The sequence below is a fragment of the Sturnus vulgaris genome, chromosome 25, assembly GCF_052056855.1.
Source record: "Sturnus vulgaris isolate bStuVul1 chromosome 25, bStuVul1.hap1, whole genome shotgun sequence".
NCBI classification, from domain to species: domain Eukaryota; kingdom Metazoa; phylum Chordata; class Aves; order Passeriformes; family Sturnidae; genus Sturnus; species Sturnus vulgaris.
The window spans coordinates 1604214-1618439 of NC_142267.1; the positions used below are offsets into that span (position 1 = coordinate 1604214).

The 14226-nt window shown below is 45.4% G+C and overlaps 1 protein-coding gene across 2 annotated transcripts; it reads right to left on the reverse strand.

Moving 5' to 3' along the window:
• Positions 1 to 4578: 4578 nt before the first annotated feature.
• On the reverse strand, positions 4579 to 13712 carry TNFRSF4 (TNF receptor superfamily member 4). 2 transcript variants are annotated; one of them, XM_088178839.1, is made up of 8 exons: positions 12752 to 13712; positions 10607 to 10729; positions 9912 to 10010; positions 8875 to 8941; positions 8071 to 8189; positions 7918 to 8037; positions 6874 to 6999; positions 4579 to 5541 (listed from the first exon to the last, which is right to left on the reverse strand). In XM_088178839.1, the coding sequence occupies exons 1-8, from the start codon at positions 12891 to 12893 to the stop codon at positions 5471 to 5473; spliced, it is 867 nt and encodes a 288-aa protein (XP_088034965.1). In that variant the 5' UTR covers positions 12894 to 13712; the 3' UTR covers positions 4579 to 5470. The 2 variants fall into 2 exon arrangements, with proteins under 2 accessions (XP_088034965.1, XP_088034964.1); XM_088178838.1 differs by having other exon boundaries at positions 7918 to 8189; positions 12752 to 13696.
• Between the last annotated feature and the right edge of the window lie 514 nt (positions 13713 to 14226).

Genomic DNA, 14226 nt, shown 5'->3' on the forward strand with positions numbered 1-14226 from the left:
GGATCCTCTGGGAATCCCATCCCAACCCCAAATCCTCTGGGAATCCCATCCCAACCCCAAATCCTCTGGGAATTCCATCCCAAATCCTCTGGGAACTCCATCCCAACCCCAAATCCTCTGGGAATTCTATCCCAGCCCCAAATCCTCTGGGAACTCCATCCCAAATCCTCTGGGAATTCCACCCCAACCCCAAATCCTCTGGGAATTCCATCCCAACCCCAAATCCTCTGGGAACTCCATCCCAAATCCTCTGGGAATTCCACCCCAACCCCAAATCCTCTGGGAATTCCATCCCAACCCCAAATCCTCTGGCAATTCCATCCCAGCTCCTGCCCTGGTGAAAATTCCGCGGTGCAGAAATGAAAATCATTTCTGAGCCGGGTTTAGCCGGCACTTTAAACCGGGATTAGCCGGCACTTTAAACCGGGTTTAGCCGGCACTTTAAACCGGGATTAGCCGGCACTTTAAACCGGGTTTAGCCGGCACTTTAAGCCGGGTCTAACCCGTCCTCAATCTCCCGTGAGCGATTTCTGGGCGGCCGCAGGAGCTCGGGGCTTTCTCCCCTCGCCTGCTCGGGCCAGGAGGGCGAGAACGGCCCCGGATTGAGAGGCTCCTCTGGGGGGACCCCGGGTCTTTGGGGGGTGGTTTCCCTTTTTTGGGGGGTGGTTTCCTTTATTTGGGGTGGTTTTTTGAGGTGGTTTCCTTTTTTTGGGGGATGGTTTCCTTTTTTGGGGGATTATTTTGGGGTGGATGGTTTCCTTTTTGGGGGATTTTTTTGGGATGCTTTCCTTCTTCAGGGTGTTTTTTGGGGTGGTTTCCTTTTTTGGGTTTTTTTGGGGGGGATGGTTTCCGGTTTTGGGGTGTTTTTTTTGGGATGATTTCCTTTTCTCAGGGTTTTTTTTGGGATGGTTTCCTTTTTTCGTTTTTTTGGGGGGGTGGGTTTTTTTCTTTTCTTTGGGATGATTTTTTTTTTTTTTTTTTTTTTTTTTGAGGGGTTTGGTTCCTTTTGCTTTCTCCGAAATTCCATCCCTTGCACAGCTCAGCAAAACCGGGGCTCCAGGAAAAAAAAAAAGGAAATTATGGAATTATGGGGAAGGGTCCAGGAGATGTGGGCAGAGAGAATTCCCAGGAATTCTTGGGTTGGGAAATCTGCAGGATCAGAATCCAACCCCGACCCTCACTGAGTATCCAGAAATTCCATGGACACCCCCAGGGATGGGAATTTCTCCTTTTTTCCAAATCCTGACCCTTTTTTCCATGAGGAAATCCCGACCTAAAAACCTCCCCTGACATAATTAAAATTCATTTCCCCATCTGGCTCCAAATCCCTCAAATATTCCTTGGGATGTCTCTGGATGAGGAAATTCCCAAAAATCCACAGATTTCCCCCCCCCCCCCTAAAAAAAAAAGTTTGGTACCCCCAGGGTGTGGAAAAGGGAAATCCGGGATGTTTTTTTCCTTATTTTTCCATCCCAAATTTGAATTTATGGTTGGAATCTCTGATCCCCAGAAAGGGGAATTTTTCCTAGAGGAAAGCAGGGCTGTGCTCAGAGGGGTTTTGGTGGATTTGGGGTGAGGATTTCACTCCAGGTTTCTGGGAAATATCAGATTTTTTTAGGATTTTCCTCATGGAGTCACCAAATTTGGAGCCCAAAGAGGGGAAAATCTTTCCATGGAGTGAATTTTGGGAAGGATCCCGAAGTTTTGATGGATTTGGGGTGAGGATTTCTGGAAGAAATCAGATTTTTTTAGGATTATCCTCGTGGACTCCCCACTTTTAGAGCCCAAAGCAAGGAAATCTTTCCATGGAGTGAATTTTGGGAAGGAGCCCGGGGTTTTGATGGATTTGGGGTGAGGATTTCTGGAAGAAATCAGATTTTTTTCGGATTTTCCTCGTGGACTCCCCACTTTTTGGAGCCCAAAGCAGAGGAACCTTCCCGTGGGCAGGAGGTTTTGGGGGTGGGAAGCTGAGCTTTGTGCTTTGGGGCCCCGGCAGGGCAGGGGGAAGCCGTGAAATGTCAGCAGGCACAGGCGGAGCTGCTGAGAAAACCCCGGAGATGAGGCCGGCAGATAAATCCCGAGAAACGCCAAAAGGTCAGAGCTGACTGCAGAGCTCGGCAGGAGCCGGGACTGGAAAATTCCGTCACCTGACGGGGCCCCAGAGGCTCGAAAAGTTAAAAAAAAAAAAAACAACCCCAAGAGAAAAGAAAAAAAAAAAAAGCCCCAAAAGGTGCGGGGAAAAAAAAAGGAGAAATAAAGAAATTAATTTGTGTTTTTGCTGTGAGAAATTGAGGTGGCAGGTGCGGGGGAAGGGGAGGGTTAGGATGGGTTTGGGATGGGTTTAGGATGGGGTTTAGGGTAAGGTTGGGATGGGTTTAGGATGGGTTTTAGGGGAAGGTTTAGGATGGGTTTAGGGGAGGGTTTAGGATGGGATTTAAGGAAAGGTTGGGATGGGTTTAGGATGGGTTTAGGGAAGGGGTTAGGATGGGTTTTAGGGCAAGGTTGGGATGGGTTTAGGATGGGTTTAGGGAAGGGTTTGGGATGGGGTTTAGGGAAAGGTTGGGATGGGTTAAGGGTAAGGCTGGGATGGGTTTGGGGAGAGTTTAGGATGGGCTTAGGGAAGGGTTTGGGATGGGATTTTGGAAAAGAGAGATGTTGGGATGGGTTTTAGGGAAGGATTAGGATGGGGTTTAAGGAAAGGTTGGGATGGGTTTAGGGTAAGGTTGAGGTGGGTTTAGGGAAAAGTTGGGGTGGGTTTGGGGAGTTTGGGATGGGTTTAGGATGGGCTTAGGAAGGGTTGGGATGGGTTTAGGATGAGTTTTAGGGAAGGGATGATGGGGTTTTGGAAAAGAGGTTGGGATGGAATTTAAAGAAAGATTGGGGTGAATTGGGGAGGGTTTGGGATGGGTTTAGGGTGGGTTTTAGGGAAAGCTTGGGATAGGGTTTAGGCAGAGTTTAGGATGGGTTTAGGGAAAGGTTGGGATGGAATTTAAGGAAAGATTGGGGTGGGTTTGGGGAGAGTTTGGAGAAAGGTTGGGATGGAATTTAAGGAAAGATTGGGGTGGATTTGGGGAGGGTTTGGAGAAAGGTTGGGATGGAATTTAGGGAAAGGTCGAGGTGGTTTTAGGGAAGGGTTTGGGGAGAGTTTGGGATGGGTTTAGGGAAGGATTTGGGATGGAATTGAAAGAAAGGCTGGGAGGGGTTTTAGGGAAAAAGGAAAGGCTGGGAGGGGTTTTAGGGGAAGGTTAGGATGGGTTTTAGGGGAAGGTTAGGATGGGTTTTAGGGGAAGAGGCAGGACAGGAGCATTCCCTGGCCAGGACTGCAGTGAAATCCTCACCCCAAACCCACCCAAACCCCCTGAAAATTCCCTTTTCGGGCTCCACGAGGAAAATCCTAAAAAAATCCGACATTCCCAGAAACCCCAAATCCACCAAAATCCTTCCCAAAAACCCCACCCAGCCTCCCCCTATGGAAAATTTAATTTTTTTGCCTTTGAATTTGGTGACTCCACAAGGAAAATCCTAAAAAAATCCGACATTTCCAGATGGAAAAGCTGGGAAAAAAAACCTGGAAAAACCCGAAAAAAACCCCCCAAAGCAAAGCTCTGAGCACCTCCAGTGACTTTTTTGGGTTTATTTTTCTTATTTTTCTACTTCCTGTGGCAAGACTGAGTCATTCTGGAGGATGTGGAGATGAAAATAAATCGGGAGATAACGGAGCAGCAACGGAAAATCGTCACCAGCCACAGGGGAAACCCCAAAAAATGAAAAAAAATCCCAAAAATTTAAACAGCCCCCCTCTAAAATGAATAAAAAACACCAAAAAATGACATAAAAACCAGCCAAAAATGAATAAAAACCGCGAAAAAATGAAAAAAAATTAAAATGGAAAAAAAAAAAACAAATAATGAAAAAAACCCAAAATGAATAAAAACCACGAAAAAATGGAAAAAATTAAAAATGAAAAAAACCAACCCAAAAGGAACCCCCCAATGAATAAAAAACACAAAAAAAAATACAAAAAAACCCAACAAAAAATAAAACCACAAAAAAAATGAAAAAAGCCTTTAAATATTAAAAAAATACCAAAAATGAAAAAAATTAAAAAATGAAACCCCCCCCAAGATGAAAAACCCAAAAATTAATAAAAACCACCAAAAGAATGACAAAAAAAATTTTTAAATGAAAAAAAAAAACCCAAAAAATGAAACCCTGCCCCAAAAATAAATAAATAAAAACCACCAAAAAAATGAAAATAAAATTTTTTTCCCCCCTCCTCCTTTCCTGCAGGAATTTTCTCCCATTTCCCCCCCCTGAACAAACACCAGGATTTGGTTTTTTTGGTTTTTTTTCAGATTTTTATTCCCCAAAATCCCCTTTGTACACGATACAAACCTTCCTATACATTGTATAAACCCTGCAGATATGTATAACATATAAAAAAATAATTAAAAAAAAAATCCCAAATATTCCAAATCCATGGATTTAAACAACTCTTGGATCCCTGCTGGGGTTTTTAAAATTATTTTTTTATTTTTTGGGATATTTGTGGATTTAAAATTCTCATTTTTTTGAGGAGCTCTCAGCTGATATTTGGAGGTAAAACTGCTCCTAAATGATTCAAAAATTCCATTTTTTTTTTTTTCCTGGGATTTCCATGGAAATATTTCAAATTCAGCAGGAGGAAACTTTGGGCTCCTCCCACACATTGCAGAGTTTGGGATCGGCTCCCCAAAAAAAAAAATAAATTGGCTTTCCAAATTTGTGGAGAACCAATGAGAGAAGGAAAATTCATTTCATGAAATGTGGATTGAGTTGCCACTGAATTCTGATTTTAGAGCTCAGCTTTGCCACTGAATCCTGATTTTAGAGTTCAGTTTTACCATTAAATCTCAATTTCAGCCTCAGTTTTGCCATTAAATCCCAATTTTAGGCTCAATTTTACTATTAAATCCCAATTTTAGGCTCAGCTTTGCCACTGAATCCTGATTTTAGAGCTCAGCTTTGCCATTAAATCCCAATTTTAGGCTCAGCTTTGCCATTAAATCCCAATTTCAGGCTCAGTTTTACCATTAAATCCCAATTTTAGGCTCAGCTTTGCCACTGAATCCTGATTTTAGAGTTCAGTTTTACCACTTAATCCTGATTTTAGAGCTCAGCTTTGCCATTAAATCCCAATTTTAGGCCCAGTTTTACCATTAAATCCCAATTTTAGGCTCAGCTTTACCATTAAATCCCAATTTTAGGCTCAGCTTTACCATTAAATCCCAATTTTAGGCTCAGCTTTACCATTAAATCCCAATTTTAGGCTCAGCTTTGCCCTTTAGTCCACACCGAGCTCCCTCAGGAACTCTCCCGAATTCCAAAGGGGGCGCTCAGGGAGTCCAACCATTCCCCAATTAAGTCCTAATTAATGAATGAATTAATGAATTAATGAAGGCCAGGCCTGGTGAGGGCAGGGCTGTCAGGCTCAGCTTTTCAGGAGGCTGCAGCTGCCATCGATGTGCTCCTCCTGAACGGGGACCCTGCAGCTCCTGGGCTCTGCAAAACACAGGGGACAGCTCTCAGGGGGAGGGACTGCGAGGATCCTGGGATTATCCTGGGTTTTACTGGGATTTTCCAGGGTTTTCCAGGGTTTTACTGGGATTTTCCAGGGTTTTACTGGGATTTTCCTGGGATTTTTCAGTGTTTTCCTGGGATTTTCCAGGGATTCCTTGGGATTTTCCAGGATTTTCCAAGGTTCCCTTGGGATTTTCCAGGGTTGTTCCTGGGATTTTCCAGGGTCTCCTTGGAATTTCCCAAGGTTTCCCTGGGATTTTTCAGGGTATTCCTGGGGTTTTCCAGGGATTCCTTGGGATTTTCCAGGATTTCCTGGGTTTTACAAGGTTCCCTTGGGATTTTCCAGGGTTGTTCCTGGGGTTTTCCAGGGCTTCCCTGGGATTTTCCTGGGATTTTCCAGGGTTTCCCTGGGATTTTTCAGGGTATTCCTGGGGTTTTCCAGGGTTTCCTTGGGATTTTCCAGGGATTTCCTGGGATTCTCTTGGGTTTCCCTGGGATTTTTCCAGGGATTCCTTGAGATTTTCCAGGGCTTTTCCAAGGTTCCCTTGGGATTTTCCAGGGTTTTCCTGGGATTTCCTTGGGATTTTCCAAGGTTTCCTTGGGATTTTCCAGGGTTTCCTGGGATTCTGGGCTCAGTTTTTGGCTTTCCAGGGAATGCCAAGTGCAGGGATCAGGGAGAGGCCGCCAGGGCAGGGAACACAACAGGAGGCAGCTGCCACTTAATCCTGGGTTTAGGCTCAGTTCTGCCTCTTAATCCTGACTTTAGAGCTCAGTTTTGCTTAATTCTGATTTTAGAGCTCATTTTTATCACTTAATCCCAATTTTAGAGCTCATCTTTGCTACTTAATCCTGGTTTTAGAGCTCAGCTCTTCCCAGCCAGACCTTCCCCAAATTTTTCAGAATTCCAGACATTTCAATTCCATGGAGGCAAAAAAAAATTTCCCATTTTCCTCTTGGAATTTCTGGATCCTGGCCTGAAATCCAGGAATTCAGGGATTAAAGTGAAGGAAAATGAGGGAGAAGATTCAGGACTAAACCTGGCTTAATCTCTGGAATTCTCTGCATTCCTAATTAAGAATCCTGTTATTAATTACCAAGTTTAACAACTGATTAATTTTTTTTTCTTATTTTTTTCATTCCATAAAAAGAGAACTCACTGGATTCATTTTTCCTGTTTTTTTTTAATCCCATAAAAGCAGGAACTCACTGGAATTATTATTTTCCTGGTTTTTTTGTTTTTTAATCCCATAAAAAGGAAATTCACTGGAATATTTTTTTTCCTGTTTTTTTTATCCAATAAAAAAGGGAACTCACTGTGCTGGAGGCTCCTCCCAGGCCCATTCCTGGTTTTTTTCCGGGATGTCTGGATGATCAGGAGCAGGATGGAAATTCCACTCACCATCAGCAGCATCAGGCACAGCAGGAGCAGGGATAAAGAACCTGGAATTAGAAAAGAAAAATTCCCTAAAATTAAAAAAAAAAAAAAAAAATTTCTTGATTCTGGTTGGAATCACCAGAGCATTGCAGATTGCAGAGCTCTGGAAATGGAAAAGTGCAGCCCCCAGGGAAATGTGGGATACTGGAAATGTGGAATTCTGGGTCTCACTGAAAGGTTGGGTGAAAAACAGAAAATCCCAGAAATTCAGAGAAAGTGGGAATTCCCTTCCCAGAGTGTGGAAATGTGGAATTCTGGGTCTCACTGAAAGGTGAAAAACAGAAAAGGATTCAGAGAAAATGGGAATTCTCTTCCCAGGAAATCAGCTCTAGATGGAAATGTGGGATCCTGGAATGCTGTGGGAAATCCAGGAATGGCTTTGGGAAAATGGGATTTCATTTCCCAGGAAAGCAGAATTCCATGGAAGCTAAGTAGCTGGAAATGTGGGATCCTGGAATGTTGTGGGAAATCCAGGAATGGCTTTGGGAAAAGTGGGAATTCCATTTCCAGGAAAGAAAATTCAGCTGGAAATCTGGAATCCTGAAAATTTGTGGGAAATTCAGAAAGAGCTTTGGAGAAAATGGGAATTTCTCTTCCCAGGAAATCAGCTCTCCAAGGAATTCCCTGCCCAGCTGGAAATGTGGGATCTTGGAATGCTGTGGGAAATCCAGGAATGGCTTTGGGAAAAGTGGGAATTCCCTTCCTGGGAAAGAAAGCTCACCTGGAAATTGGAATCCTGCAAGATTGTGGGAAGCCCAGAAAGAGCTTTTGAGAAAATGGGAATTTCCCTTCCCAGGAAATCAGCTCTAGCTGGAAATGTGGGATCCTGGAATGTTGTGTGAAATCCAGGAATGGCTTTGGGCAAAGTGAGAATTCCCATCCCAGGAAATCAGCTTTCCAAGGAATTCCCTGCCCATCCTTACCCCAGCTGGGCTCCGTGGGGCTGCCGGGATCCGAACAAACCGTGGGGATGTCCCTGGGGCTGGAGCTGTTCTCTGGGAATTCCGTGGGATTCTGAGCTCTGGTTTTTGGGAATTCTGTGAGATTCTGAGCTCTGGTTTTTGGGAATTCTGTGGGATTCTGAGCTCTGGTTTTTGGGAATTCTGTGGGAATGGGATCCAGGCCAGGGCTGCTGCACAGGGCATCCTCTGTGGCCGTGCCAGCTCGGAGAGTGATCTTCCCAAAAGAGCTGCAGCTGGAAAAAAAATGCCAGATGGTTTTTTTTTTCCTGGATAATAATCACATTCCTGAGTGGAAAAAAAAAATTCACATTTTTTCCTGGATAATAATTGTATTTTTGAGGGAAAAAAATCCTATTTTTCTCTGGATAACAATCACATTCCTGAGAGGAAAAAAAAAAATCCCATCCCAATCCTTGTTTTAGCCCTACAAATTTAGGGTTTACCATCCCTACATTCCCACAGGAATGGGAGGAAATAATTAAATCAATTATTGCTGGGAAAAAGAAATCCAGGATAGGTTTTTTTTTTTCCCAGTTGGAAAATCCCATTCAGGAATTTTTTGTTCCCAAAAAAAACCCCGAAGAGGTTTGTTGTTTTTTTTTTTTTTTTTAAGTGGAAAATCCTTAAAAATCCCTTGGGATCCTAAAAATCCCAAAGCATGGGATTCAGGGCACTCCAATCCAGGTTTATTCCAATTTGTTTATCTGGATTTGGGATTTTCTTGGAAAAATGAAACCCCCAGAGCTGCTCTGAGCACACTGCCCCCAAAAAGAGATTTTTTTTTTCCCCAAAAAAAGGGATTTTCTTCCCCCAGAAAAAGGGATTTTTCCCCCCAAAAAAAGAGATTTTTTTCCCCAACAAAGGGATTTTTTTCCCCCCCAAGAAAGAGATTTTTTTCCCCAAAAAAGGGATTCCTACTTGGTCCAAGGCTGGCAGTTCTCGTTCCTTCCTGTGGAGAAAGTCCCTTCAGGACATCGGGAGCACTCTGGGAAAAAAAAAAAAAAAAGGGATTATCCAGGAGAGAATTCCCAGATTTATCCACTGGATAATTATGGAAATTATCAGGGATAATTAATTATGGAAATTATCCAGCAGAGTGGCAGAAATTCCCAGATTTATCCACTGGGTAATTCTGGATTCCAGCATTCCAAGGGAATTCCAGAGGGCATCAATCCCAACTCACCAATTCCCAAAGGAATTCCCAACCCCAGCTCTTCCCAAAGGAATTCCCAATCCCAGCTCTTCCCTTCCCAAGGGAATTCTGGATCCCAACTTTTCCCAAGGGAATTCCCAATCCCAGCCCTTCCCAAGGGAATTCCCAGCCCATCCCAAGGGAATTCCCAATCCCAGCCCTTCCCAAGGACATTCCCAGCTCATCCCAAGGGAATTCCCAATCCCAACCCTTCTCAAAGGAATTCCCAGCCCATCCCAAAGGAATTCCCAATCCCATCCCTTCCCAGCCCATCCCAAAGGAATTCCCATTCCCTGCCCATCCCAAAGGAATTCCCATTCCCAGCCCTTCCCAAAGGAATTCCCATTCCCAGCCCATCCCAAAGGAATTCCCATTCCCAGCCCTTCCCAAAGGAATTCCCATTCCCAGCCCTTCCCAAAGGAATTCCCATTCCCTGCCCATCCCAAAGGAATTCCCATTCCCTGCCCATCCCAAAGGAATTCCCAGGTCATCCCAAGGGAATTCCCAATCCCAGCCCTTTCCATTCCCATTCCCAGCTCATCCCAAGGGAATTCCCATTCCCAGTCTTTCCCTTTCCCATTCCCAGCCCATCCCAAGGGAATTCCCATTCCCATTCCCAGCCTTTCCCATTCCCAGCCTTTCCCTTTTCCATTCCCATTCCATTCCCAGCTCATCCCAAGGGAATTCCCATTCCCATTCCATTCCCAGCCCATCCCAAGGGAATTCCCATTCCCAGCCCATCCCATCCCCATTCCCATCTCACCATTTCCCAGGGGAATCCCAGCTGGTCTGAATCCTGCCTGGCACACACAGACCCTGTCTGAGGTTTTCTCACACGGCTTCACCTCCACGCTGCCCTTCCCTGCACAAACCAATTCATTAACAGCAAAAATTAATTATTAACTTTTTCCCCAAATACCCCAAGAAATGGATTTTTTTTTTCCCCTCAAAATGCCCCAAATCTGGGATTTTTCCCCCCAAAATGTCCCCAAACTGGGATTTTTTTTCCCCAAAATGCCACAAATTGAGGAATTTTTTCCTCCAAAAGTGATTTCCCCCTCAATAAAGGAATTTTTTCCACCCAAAAAATGCCCCAAACCCGGGATTTATTTTCCCCTAAAAGCAATTTTCCTCTCCAATATGGCATTTTGCCCCCAATATGGCTTTTTTTCCCCCAACATGCCATTTTCCCCCCAATATGCCATTTTTCCCCCCAAATATAGGATTTTTCCCCCTATATGCCATTTTTCCCCCAACTATAGGATTTTTTCCCCCCAATATGCCATTTTTTCCCCCCAATATGCCATTTTTTCCCCAACTATAGGATTTTTTTTCCTCAAATACAGGATTTTTTCCCCCCCAGTATGGCATTTTTCCCCCCAATATGCCATTTTTTCCCCCAAATACAGGATTTTTTCCCCCAAATACAGGATTTTCCCCCCCCATGGGAGCACTGACGGGCGTTGCAGATGGTGCAGCTCTGGCAGAAGCCGTGGTGGTGCTGGGAGCTGAAATATCCGTCCTGGCACGGCGAGCACACGGTGTCGGCCCAGGGCGTGCAGCGGCTGCGCATCCTCTGGCCTGCCACAGCAAACACGGACACTGAGACACTGCCCCGGGGGACATCCTGGACCCCGCCCGTGGGCTCCGTGAAAACCCTGAACCTCATCCCATGGGTCTGTGGGACATCCTGGACCTCATCCCATGGGTCTGTGGGACATCCTGGACCTCATCCCATGGGTCTGTGGGACATCCTGGACCTCATCCCATGGGTCTGTGGGACATCCTGGACCTCATCCCATGGGTCTGTGGGACATCCTGGACCTCATCCCATGGGTCTGTGGGACATCCTGGACCTCATCCCATGGGTCTGTGGGACATCCTGAACCTCATCCCATGGGTCTGTGGGACATCCTGGACCCCGCCCGTGGGCTCAGTGAAAACCCTGAACCTCATCCCATGGGTCTGTGGGACATCCTAAACCTCATCCTGTGGGCTCAATGAAAAATCCTGAGCTTCATCCCATGGGTCAATGAAAAATCCTGAGCTTCATCCCATGGGTCTGTGGGACATCCTGGACCTCATCCTGTGGGCTCAATGAAAAATCCTGAACCTCATCCCATGGGTCTGTGGGACATCCTGGACCTCATCCTGTGGGCTCAATGAAAAATCCTGAACCTCATCCCATGGGTCTGCGGGACATCCTGAACCTCATCCTGTGGGCTCCATGAAAACCCCGAGCTTCATCCCATGGGTCAATGAAAAATCCTGAGCTTCATCCCATGGGCTCAGTGAAAACCCTGAACTACATCCCATGGGTCTGTGGGACATCCTGAACCTCACCCGTGGGCTCAATGAAAACCCTGAACTTCATCCCATGGGTCAATGAAAAATCCTGAACTTCATCCCGTGGGGTCAAAGAAAAATCCTGAGCTTCATCCCATGGGGTCAATGAAAAATCCTGAGCTTCATCCCATGGGGTCAATGAAAAATCCTGAATTACATCCCATGGGATCCGTGGGACATCCTGGACTACATCCCATGGATCAATGAAAAATCCTGAACTTCATCCCATGGGGTCAATGAAAAACCCTAAACTTCATCCTGTGAGATCTGTGGGACATCCTGAACTACATCCTGTGGGGTCAGTGAAAAACCCTGAACTTCATTCCATGGGTCCATGAAAAATCCTGAGCTTCATCCCATGGGTCAATGAAAAACCCTAAACTTCATCCCATTGGGTCAATGAAAAATCCTGAACTTCATCCCGTGGGGTCAATGAAAAATCCTGAACTTCATCCATAGGATCCACAGAACATCCTGAACTTCATCCTGTGGGGTCAATGAAAAACCCTAAACTTCATCCCATGGGTCAATGAAAAATCCTGAATTTCATCCCATGGGATCAATGAAACATCCCAAATCTCATCCTTTGAGATCAACTCGGGATGGGCTGGGGAAAAATCCTAAATCTCGTCCTTTGAGATCAATGAAAAATCCGAAATTTCACCCTTTGTTACTAATGCAAAATCCTAAATTTCATCCTTTGGGATCAAATACCCAGATTTTGGCAGTTCCTGGTTTTTCTAGAGACAGAGAAAAGGGTTTAGGAAATTCCCCTGACTGAGGCATTTAGGAAGCAAAAACACATTAAAAAAAAAAAAGTTAAAAACCACTCTCAAAAGGAAGATTTTTTCCATTTTTTTCTGATCTGAAAGTGATTTTTATCAGTCTAAAACGTAGATATTACACTAAAAAATACGTATTACACTAAAAATAGATACTACACGCAGAAAAAATTAGATGTTACACTTTCAGGTAGGTGTTACACTAAGAAAAAGTAGACGTACTAAAACCAGATTTACACTAAAGTAAGTATTACGTTAAAAATAGATATTACACCTAAAAATAGATTTACACTAAAAATAGATATTACACTAAGAAAAAAAGACATTTCACTAAGAAAAAGTTAGATATTCCACTAAAAATAGGTATTTCACTTAAGAACAGATATTCCACTAAGAAAAAAAATTGACATTCCATTAAAAAATAGATATTCCAGTAAGAAAAATCTGGCTTTTCCCCCCAAAGCCGGGCACTCACCGGGGGCGCAGTCGCTGCAGCATTTGCCATGGAGCGGGTACTGGTGTTCCCGGCATTCCAAACCCAGGGAAGCGGCAATGGCCACGGCCAGGAGGAGCCAGCAGACAGCGGGGAAATTCCAGGGAATCCTTGGAAACGCCATTCCCGCCGTTCCGTTCTCCCTCACGGCTCCGTTCCCCTCACAGCTCCGTTCCCCTCACGGTTCCCTCACGGCTCCGTTTCCCTTCACAGCTCCGTTCTCCCTCACGGCTCCTTTCTCCTCACGTTTTCCCTCACGGCTCCGTTTCCCTTCACGCTCCCCTCACAGCTCCTTTCTACTCACGTCTCCGTTTTCCTTCACATTCCCCTCATGGCTCCTTTTTCCTCACGTTCCCCTCACGGCTTCGCTTCCCTTCACGTTCCCCTCACGGCTCCTTTCTACTCACGTTCCCTTCACGGCTCCGCTCCCCTCACACTCCCCCCACGGCTCCGTTCCCGTCACGGCTTCTCTTCCCTTCACGATCCCCTCACGGTTCCGTTTTCCCTCACGGCTTCTCTTCCCTTCACGTTCCCTTCACGGCTCCTTTCTACTCACGTTCCCTTCACGGCTCCCCTCCCCTGAGGGCTCCTTTCTGCTCACGTTCCCGCTCCCCCCACGGCTCCGTTCCCCTCACGGCTTCTCTTCCCTTCACGTTCCCCTCACGGCTTCTCTTCCCTTCACGTTCCCCTCACGGCTCCTTTCTCCTCACATTCCCCTCACGGCTCCACTCCCATCACATTCCCCTCATGGCTCCGTTCCCCCTCAGCTCCTCTCCCCTCCCGGCGCTCTGAAGGACAAGCGCGGGATCAGCTCCGGGCGGGGACATTTGTGGGAAATTCCCACTTTTTTCCACGCCCCTTCCCGCTCCCGGTTTGGGGTTTTTTTTTTTTTCGGCAGGAAGAAGAAATGCTGAGTTTGAGAAAGGTTGAAAAGGCAAAAGGAGTCACTCAAGGGAGGGGAATGCCGATAGGAATGGATGGAAAAGGAGGGAGGGAGGGGCGCTGTGGGAGTGCCCTCGTTGAGGCGGGGGAATATTGAGAATATTGGGAATATTTATTGGGAATTGCATTTTCCAGACTGCTGGAGTTGGAGCCAGCAGCTCAATTTGAGGTGTTAAAGTTCTAGGAGAGCTCCCCAGCATCACCGAATTCACAAATTAGTGAGAATTTCATTTTGCAGCCTATTTTAATTGGATCCAGGCTCTCAATTTGAGGTGTTCCAGCTGCCTGGAAATCCAGCTTTACCTTCACCCACTCCAGAAAATACTGGGAATTAGAGATTCCATGCTCATGTTGTCCCAAAATTAATTTAGGATGGTGCTGGCAAAATCTCTTTATAGGTAAATCACAATTATCAGCTGATTTTACTCGAGTTTTCCTGTTTAAAACTCATTTTATCCGTAGAACTTATGCCTCTTATTTCCCCCCGCCCCCGACAAACCTTAAAAGCAGCAGAA

Excerpts from the sequence above, each read along its gene's own strand:
- TNFRSF4 (XM_088178838.1), bottom strand. The coding sequence starts at position 12,893 with ATGGCGTTTCCAAGGATTCCCTGGAATTTCCCCGCTGTCTGCTGGCTC. Across the intron at positions 10,730-12,751 it reads CTGCAGCGACTGCGCCCCCG|GCCAGAGGATGCGCAGCCGC; the intron begins GTGAGTGCCCGG and ends TTGCTGTGGCAG. Across the intron at positions 5,542-6,873 it reads TGGGAGGAGCCTCCAGCACA|AGCCCAGGAGCTGCAGGGTC; the intron begins GTGAGTTCCCTT and ends TGTGTTTTGCAG.